Source organism: Parasteatoda tepidariorum, unplaced genomic scaffold (genome assembly GCF_043381705.1).
Source record: "Parasteatoda tepidariorum isolate YZ-2023 unplaced genomic scaffold, CAS_Ptep_4.0 HiC_scaffold_1853, whole genome shotgun sequence".
Taxonomy (NCBI): domain Eukaryota; kingdom Metazoa; phylum Arthropoda; class Arachnida; order Araneae; family Theridiidae; genus Parasteatoda; species Parasteatoda tepidariorum.
In genome coordinates, this window is record NW_027261482.1 from 1 (window position 1) to 10,042 (window position 10,042).

Genomic DNA, 10,042 nt, shown 5'->3' on the forward strand with positions numbered 1-10,042 from the left:
AGGAAAAAAACATTTTTTTTAAAAAAAATTTCAGGAAAATTTATGTAATTTCATTCCGGGTTTTTGGTTTTCCGGTTTTCTGATTTCCGTATAACGGGTTCTGTACTGTAATAAGGAAAATCTATTGATAAATAATATATATGGAGCAGAAGTTTCTGGAGACAAATTCATTACATCATTTTCAAAAGACAAGTGCACACTTTTTTAACAACACCCAGACTTCTTTGATAGAATTGACGCCATAAGATGATGTAATCATAAGACCGGAGGAAGATGTATTAAGATTTTAAAATATTTGTTAAATTTAATAGGAATTCGGCTTTAAAGGCATTTTACTGTGTAGTATGGATTCATTTTGTAAATAAAGATTACATTTATATTTAATTAACGATAATATAAGTGCTTAGTTTATTATGTAAAAGAGATTATTTAAAGTTCCCATCTGTTAGAAAGGCTGGTCTACAATTAAAATATATTTCTTTTTAGATTTAGTTTTAAGATCTTTTTAATTTTACTAGGCTATTATTTTAGATGTTAAATATATATTAAAGCTGGTTTTGTGATTGTGATACTTTTATTGTTTTACTATACTTTTTGCTTTCTTCTTATTTTAATATGAATATAAAGTAAATTTATCCTTTTTCATCGACAATTTTATAAGGGAGGATTTAAAACCAGTGTAGGATAGCATTGCTCTCAAGCATTTTCACTTCAAAAATATAGTTCTATTTGGCGTACATTTGCTAACTTTTTTTCACATCCTTTTTCCTTATTTTATACAAATAGCAATTCTAGCTGTTACTTATCACTTACTACTTGATATTAGTGATATTTAAGTGATACAATGTATAATATTTTTTTTATTCATTATTTTTTTAAATTTTAAGGTCCTATGGAAAATTTTGTAAGCATATTTTCTGCTAGAACAGCTGTTGGGCATGATAAAGATGGAAATGTTGTATTTCTTCAAATTGATGGGAAATCCAACATAGATGGGTAAGTTATGTGACCCAACATATTTTTATTTTTTAGTATACATTTATGAATTTGCTAATGGGTTGTTTCCACAGCAAAGGGCTTTTGGAGCCAGGTCCAAGATGTTCCGATGATGCTGTTCAAAAGCAAACTGAAAAGTTTGATTGGTTTTCATCATAAGAGAAAAGGGGAGACAAAAAGAGATCTTTCATCTCTCCTTGTTATAAATAAATGAATTTATGAAAAATTCAAATGTTTAGAACAAAAACTTTTTATTTTTATACAAATTAGAGTCAAACCTCTATTTAACAAAGCTGCTAAATCCCGATAATAAGTTCGCTATATGGAAAATTCGTTAAATAGAAAATCGCCTTTTAAAATACTTAAACAACACAAAACAGGCTATAAATTCATAAACACTAAACATAATTAAAAAAGCAATTGATACACCTTTATCTTGTAAACTAGTATCTACTATTTATTTTATAAATCTTAGCCATAAAAGAAATCTACATGGAAAACAAAAATAGAGCAAAACATTATCCAATGTTACACTATCATGCTACATACATTTTCAACTAAAATCAGTTAAATTTATGCATAAAATTTTGACTGTATTTATTTCCTGTTTAAAATTATAACTGCAAAGTAATTTTAAGTAGGTAAAGTGGATCTCAAAGAAAGATTCGTTAAATCAAAAATTCACTTCGCTATTTGGAAGTTATTTTACGAAGAAATTTCCAAAATGTTCTTGGTTCCTCCAAAAAATTAGCAAAATAGAGACATTCGCAAACTGGAAGTTCGTTAAATAGAAGTCCGACTATATTTGCTAATTCTGCACCAACAATGCTCTTTTTTTTGGTCTTTTTTTAATTAAAAATAAAAATTTATATAAAATATGCATTTAATAATTAAGAATTCAATGGTGGATTTTAAATAGAAGGATCAAACCACATTCAGTAAGAATGTTCCCTAAACTTGTAAAAATCATAAATGATATTTTATTATTCTTTGATATTTTAACTTTTTATTGTAGTTTAATTTTCTGATAGAAATATTTAAAGTATTGATAAAAAGGATTATTATTACATAACAAATAATGACTTCACATGAAAATTATGAATTAAGTCATTCAAAAAAATCAACCGTTGAAAAAACAAACTTCTTAAAAGTTGAAGAAATTTAGAGTCTGTTCCAAAAGCTCCATGTTGCTTAACTTATTCAGTTGTATTTCTTCAGTACTCTACAAATTGCATTGCATTTCATGACATCATTGCTTGGTTCTAAACTAAATTGTTGCATTCTTTTCCATATTAAGTTTGAAATTTATACTGCGTTGTAATAAATATTATGTAATATATTACATACTATAAACAAATTACTTCACTTTAAGTTATGCATTTTTTTTATCAAATTTGTTCATTAATTATTCTATATTTGTTTTTTTAGGGTAAATTTGCATGACATGGAAGTACTTCTGAAAGAGTTTGGGGTAGTAAATGCTATAAATTTAGATGGAGGAGGATCCTCAACTCTTGTTATAAATGGTACTACAGCAAACTACCCATATGATGAATGGTATTTGTTACTATAACTCTTCTGTAAGATTTGAAATGTATTAATACTGAATTATACTGAATGAACTTTGGGTATGTTTAAACATACTCTTTCTTGATTTAAATTTTGCAAAATCAAAATTTATGTATTTTTAAGATTCAATTATTTAAGTTTGTGTGGGTGAAGTAAGAATAATTCTATTTACAATCACAAATTTAAATTTATTGATGTATGTAACATAATATGTGTGCATTAGCAATAATTAAGTTTACTCAGTATAATTACAAATAAAGTACTGTATAATCACAAATTTAAATTTATTGATCCTTTAATATAATAGCCATTGATTGGAACCATATGAGGTAGTTGTTTCTAAATATGCCAAAGTTTGAGTTTTACAAATCATTATTAAAAGCTAATTTCCCAAATCTAATATTTTATGTGAACAAGTTGTAATCTATTATGTGACCAAGTGTTTTCAACTATGAACCTTAGAAAAAATCGTTTCAGATGTAAACTAACAGACAAACATTTAGCCTTGTACCTGAAAATAAATGCATCGCACTTGGACCCTCAATATAAGGAACTTTTAAAAATGAAATCGCAATTTCATTCATCTCTTTAAATATTTAAATTAAAACTTTTATATCTTTTTTTTATTTTAGAAAGTTTTTACTTAGCCCACCAAGCTTTTTTTAATTTTTTTTTGCCCTTGGCTTAAAAGTTTGCCTATCCCTGGTTTAAAACTATTTATAAATTTCAAAAAAAAAAAAACTCAAAATGTATTCCATACTGAGTTTTAAATCGCATTGTATATGTATAAAAAATAATTCTAATACAATTTTGAGATTCTGTCACAATTTAAATTGGAGAAACAAAATAAAAACTTAACTGAAAATGTAAGAAAAGTGGTCAGAATAAACTTTATATTCGACCATTACACTATTATATAAAAAGAAATATTATTGATGATATTCTTATTCTCTTAAACATTCTCCCTGATCATGTAGAGTTTAATAGTAACGTTCATTTGTTTTATAAGTTTAAATTGTTTATTATTAATTTCAGTCCTAATGAATCATTTTCTTGTGACCGCAAAGTCAGTACAGTTTTGTGTGTTCACGAACCTTACTGTGATCCCATTGATTGTAATCATCATGGTACATGTACTATGGGTAAATGTGCATGTGAAGAAAACTGGTTACCACCACGCTGTGATAAACTCTTTTGTGGTGAAACTAACTGTTCAAATAATGGAATCTGTTTGAGTGAAGGTTGTCATTGCCATCCAGGATATATTGGAAAAGAATGTAATGAAAGTAGGTGCTTTTGTTCATTCAATAATTTTAATGTTTACCTATCTATATTTATTTAGATGGTTTATGTACTGTAAATTTAATATTAACCAGGGGTCTGTTTAGAAGAAATTTGGGTCCGTTAACGAACCCTTCACGAAGTATCTTTTCATTAAAACAGACCTTTCACAAAATATTTTATCTTTTAATCGGACCCTTCACAAATTTGTTTATCTTCATTATTGCTTTGTTAATGGACCTTTGTGATGTTTTTATTTATTATTGTTTTTTGTAATACTCATTTAAAGTAAAGCAATTTTAAATTGTTTTTGAGTTTTTTTTATTTGACTACTAATTTTTAAAAAAAATATAATAATAATGATTTTTATATTATTGCATAATACTGTAGGTATGAATAGCTTGCAACTTTTTTTTTTAACTGTTATGCTTTTTTTTACTTTTTGTAATACTGTGTTACAGTTAGAGATCTGTCATTGGAGTGTGTGATTTGAAATTAAGTTGGAAGAGCTGACAAGATAATTCATTTGTTAAAACATAAATGCCACAATGAAAACATATTACAACCCACATAAATTTAGTGTATCAAATTAAAACAACGTATTTTTTTCTACCTTATCAAAAAATAACGGTTTCATGTTCACCAAAATAAATATGTCTTCGATGCTAACTCAGTGAGTACTTATGTGCTCTTTAATTGCTTGGTTCTTGGCATTAGCTATCAGTAATTAGAAGTGCAATAACACAGAAATATAGTTAATAGAAGTTAGCATTGACACAATTTAAATTACTACTTAATTCTATACAGGTATGAAATATAAACAAAATTATGCATAAATTTTTTAATCAAATAAAAATAACAAAACTTACGCGAAAATATAAAAAATGTCCTACATTTTATAATTCATTAAAAGATGACAAATTGGAATCATTACTTTGATGAACAATGATTACTTGGAATCATTGTTCCACTAGTGTTTGGTTAAATTTTAAACTAGCCATCATTGTTTTTTTTAAAAATAGCTAGGTAGAAGAGGAAAAGATAAGATAGATGTCTTTACTCTTGCTACTTTTTATTTCTTCTATCTAACATAACTTCTATTATTATTTATTTATCAATTTTAGAATTGTTTACAGAATAGGAAAAAAAAATCATTTATTTGCTGCAGACAACAAAATTCCATAGTAACAGGATCCAAAATCATAATTTTATAGCTAAATTTTTTATTTCACTGATTTTAATTATCTTTTTGATGTTTTACTTTGTGATTTTTAACCAAATTTTAGCGTGTCCTGAAGGATGGTTTGGTAGCATGTGCAAATCACGCTGCAAGTGTACAAACTCTGTGGGATGTGATCCTGTTTCAGGCACCTGTGTTTGTCAAAAAGGATTTACTGGAGAAATGTGTCAGCAAAGTTAGTAATCAAAATAGTAATGCATTAACATATTTTCTTATCTCTCGTATACATTTTCTAATGTATTTGTATGTTACATAAAAGAATACAAGGAGTGTATGTTATTTCATTCTATACTTTCATCCTTAGTAAATTACCATTTTGAAGAAATTTATTTTCAAAAGTTAACTTTCACCAATGTAATAAAAGAAAAGAGAAATTATGTTTTATGGAATAAAAAGAGCTTTAAAATTTATGCTTTTATATATGTTATATCTATTTTTAAATTTTCGATGATGTGCTACAATTTTAAAAAAAAATTTTATTTATTAAAATAGAATGTTGTTTCTGGTGGAACATATCCCCATTGTTTAGATTAGCTCTAAACCAGATCCTTGAGCCGTGATGGCTTAGGGGATAGAGCATTCGCCTTCGAATAAGGTGAACCGGGTTCGAATCCCACCAATTACTGGTCGATACGAATCCGCATCCAACTTGCACTGACCACAGTGCTGGCATGAAATATCCTCAGTTGTAGACGGATCACGGGTTAGAGTCCCTTTGCCGTCAGGCTAACCTTGGGAGGTTCTCGTGGTCTTCCTCTCCATGTAACGCAAATATGGGTTAGTTCCATTAAAAAAACCTCCACAAAGGCGAAATTTCTCTTAATACTTGATCCAGGAGTTCTCTTGTCTTCTGGATTGGGTTCAAAATTACAAGGCTGCGGAGTTGAACATTAGAAGTCGTAAACCCGAAAATTGGGTCGGCTGTTAAAAAAACTTTAAAAAAACAGATCCTTGAAATTGTGCAAAGGTTTATAGTATTATAAAACTTTGTGGAAAGTGTCTATCAGAGATAGAGCGCAAAAGCTGCTGACAATCCGACACTTAGCTTCATAAAGAAGCAAGTACTTTTATGGCAGTGTTCGCTTACCATGCCACGGGAGCTACATCTGAAAATGTGGCATTTTATGAGAGTCTCTAATCCCTCCTACCCTCTTGACCCATGACTGCTTATCTGGGTTGCTCACCCATATAGCTCTTGGTCATTCACTTTAGACTGACTATGTGACTGTCACAGTAGTTGAAGCTGGTTTTAAAATGTTAAATATTATTTTTGGTTTTTACATATTAATACTTACATTTTCATTGTTATGCGTTTATTTTTTTGCGCATTATTTTTTATTTATTTATTTTCAACTTATTTTTGTATTAAAGCTACACTATTCCAACTGTAATGTTTTTAACATATCCACTCATGTTTATTTTATTATCTTTAAAAAAATGCCTGGAATTTAATTAAATTTGAGAAGAAGAAAAAGACAAGTTCATTAAGCATTAAAGTTATTGTGTTTTAAATAAATGTATCATGAAGTAAATATTTTGGGATCTAATTATTTTATTGGCAATGTATCCTGAAGATGCTCATTATAAAAATGTATATCATTTACAAAACTGTAACCTATTATTATTAAAAAGCTTTTTATGAAGTTAATATATTTCATTTTTCAGCTTGTCCTCCGGGATTCTTTGGTATCAATTGCCAATTTAAATGTCAGTGCAATAATACATGCTGTGATCCCATAAGAGGATCTTGTAGTGTTCCTTACAATTCCAGTATTTACGGCTGTAAGTTTATATTATTTCTTATTTGAGCATTTTTTTATGATTCGTATTTGTTTTTTGGTATGATATCTAATAAATACACAAGTGGGCGACCTTTGTGCTAAAATACAAACTAAGGCAAACAACGTTAAAGAGCACAAAAATATTTATAAAATACAGACAGTTTCGGATGCTCAAAGGGCAACCTTCATCAGTGCAACAGGTTGCTCAAAGGGAATCCGAAACAGCTGCCTGTATTTTATAAATATTTTTGTGCTCTTTAACGTTGTTTGCCTTAGTTTGTTATGTTATCTAATATAACTATTAAAGAATAGATTACAGATGACTTCATTCTTTAATTTTTTTATTTTTTTGAATGAAAGATTATAATTATAAATTGATACTGTATTTAAATTGCTTATTTTATCATCTCAGTATGAAATAGTTGAATTCCATGTCAACTGAAACCAGTAGTAGAATTCCAAATTTAACATAGGGAAAATCACACAGGTATTTTATCATAAAAAATGTATTAAATATATGTGAAAACAAAAAATTCTGCAATAATATGCTACTTTGAGGTGCAATGTTTAATTAAATGGCATGATATTTCCTTGTAACTATTTGTCAAATTTGCAAAATGTCCCCTCTGTTACATTGCATTTTTTTAATTTAATAAAAATGTGTAACAATTTAAAAAGTCTTATAATAATTTATTTTACCTTAAAATGTGATAATTAGAAAGAAAATTACAAATAATGTTTAGGATGTTCCAAATCAAAGAATATAGCGAAACTAACAGTTTTCTTTGTCCCCTCTGTTACGGACGCTTTTAATTACCTGGCAATTAATTTATGAGGCTCTTTTATTATTTTAGGCAATTAAATTAAACATTGCACCTTAAAGTAGCATATTATTGCACAATTTTTTGTTTTCACTTATATTTAATACATTTTTTAAGATAACATACCTGTGTGATTTCCCCTCTGTTACACTTAGAATTCTACAATAATACTCTAGCAATTAAAATGGGAACGTTAAAAATGAAAATAATTTGTATCTACTTTAATTTACTTGCTTTAAAAGACTAATCTAAGGAGTTATATTATCTTATATGAATTTTCTGACATTTTTTAAGGATGAAGATTATTTATTTTAAGTATCAGCTAAATTGTGCGCAAAAATTTAGAAAATAATCTAATAAATTATCAGACATATATTAAGCAATGTGTTTATATAAAATTAAACAGCTAAAACTGTTATTTATGTTTGCATCTTTTGTTTTTACAGATTCAAAATGTATAGCACAACTTATTGTTGATGATCAGCATTTAATTAAGGATAATCCTAGTGAAAGATGGTAAATGTTCTAGTATTTATTAAAATTTTCAGTAAATGACAATTTATCTTTTTTTCCCATTAATGCACTAAACTTTGTTATGCTCATTGGTGAGAAAAGTTCTCCTCATGTATAGTACTTGTTATAAAATTTCTCTATTACAGTGACTACCACTAATAATATCAGCCACTTTTTAAAGTCAAATCTGCAAAATCAGATTCAATATCAACACCATTCTTTAATAATAATCATTATTGCAATTTTATAATATCTAACTTTTAAAAAGCATATGTTTCGAAAATGGAAAAAGAATTTTCAAGTTTTGAAAGAATTGTAGCATATTGATTACTAATTTCAATCTTCAACCCAGAAACAACACTACAAATGTGAATTACACTTCTTGGTGAAAATTGTGTGGTTGAGTCATAAATTTGATGCCAAGGATCCACTCACAAACTAATATTCTTAGTTATAAAAGACTAAATAATATAGGTTAAAAAAATAGATAAAAGTTCTTGGGTATTCAATGAGATAAGACAGTATTCTGCTGTGTTAATTATTTTATCAAACAAAAAAAATTTAACTGAAACATATTTGAACAATTTTAAATCAGTCTGTTGTCTTCGTATATTATAATTCACCCATGAAGTAACTTTGAATTTGCATTTTTACTTTCATTCTTAGTTAAATTTATTATCTAGCGATAGGCCTAAATGACTAAATTTGAGCGTTGCGGGAAAATTTTATGTATCCAAATTTATCTTTGATTTTTAATGTTTAGTCACAAAAACTTTTATGATCACTCAAAACTATGTTAAGTTTTTAATTTAAAATTCTGCTTATCTAACAACAATATGCTAATACTTCTAGACCTTTTTTGTAAATTAAAAGATGAAGATCATATTTTAACCAAATGTAAAGTGTAAATTAAAATATAAATGTTGCAATTAATTAACAGCAATTCAGCTTCTATACTACATGTATAGTTTTACTTTCGAGTCATTTTACTCTAAGTATGGATACATCATTTTATACATATGTAAATATATCAGAAGCCACTGAACATAGAAATTTGTCTAAAATATAGTCAGACTTCTGTTTAACAAACTTCCATTTTGTGATTTTTTTCGAGGAGCCAAGAACTTTTTGGAAATTTCTTCATAATATAACTTCCAAGTAGTGAAGTGAATTTACTATTTAACGAACTTTTCTTTGAGATCCACTTTCCATATTTCCCAAATTATTTCAGAACATTTCAAACTTGTTAATGCATTTTATGGGGGGGGGGCTTGAATTGATTTTCACAGCCACCTTTTGAGAAAGCAGTAAAATTCCTTTCCCTTTTTGTTTGCATTTCAAACGAAAAACTCAGACAAAATTAACAGATTTTATCAATAGCAATTCAACTTAAGAACGCATGTGGTAATGTATGTTTAAAATTACTTTTATAATAAATGCAGCTGTAATTTTATACTTAAATTTAGCTTTTTTTTAGTTGAAAATGCATGTAGCATGATAGTGTAACACTGGATAATGTTTTGCTCTATTCTTGCTTTCCATGTAGATTTCTTTTATAGTTAAGATTTATAAAATAAATAATAGATACTAGTTTACAAAATAAAGATGTATAATTTTTTTTTAATTATGTCGAGTGTTTATGAATTTAAAACCTGTTTTGTGTTGTTTAAGTATTTCAAAAAGTGATTTTCTGTTTAACAAATTTTCTTTATAATGAACTTATTATCAAGATTTAGCAACTTCGTTAAATAGAAGTCCAACTTTACTTAATTTGTATTTGAATGCTGTATGCTTAACACAATATTTTGTAACATATTTTAGGAGATTGTACACCACAATGA

At 27.3% G+C, this 10,042-nt stretch overlaps 1 protein-coding gene across 1 annotated transcript; it reads left to right on the plus strand.

Annotated features, from left to right (window-relative positions):
* Window positions 1–887: 887 nt before the first annotated feature.
* LOC122272982 (N-acetylglucosamine-1-phosphodiester alpha-N-acetylglucosaminidase) lies at window positions 888–10,042 on the plus strand (the record flags this gene model as incomplete). Its single annotated transcript, XM_071188517.1, is given in 7 exon segments — window positions 888–996; window positions 2,425–2,553; window positions 3,601–3,851; window positions 5,133–5,261; window positions 6,752–6,868; window positions 8,135–8,204; window positions 10,023–10,042. Coding segments are annotated over 7 exon segments (825 nt in total), but the record flags the coding sequence as incomplete, so codon positions are not given.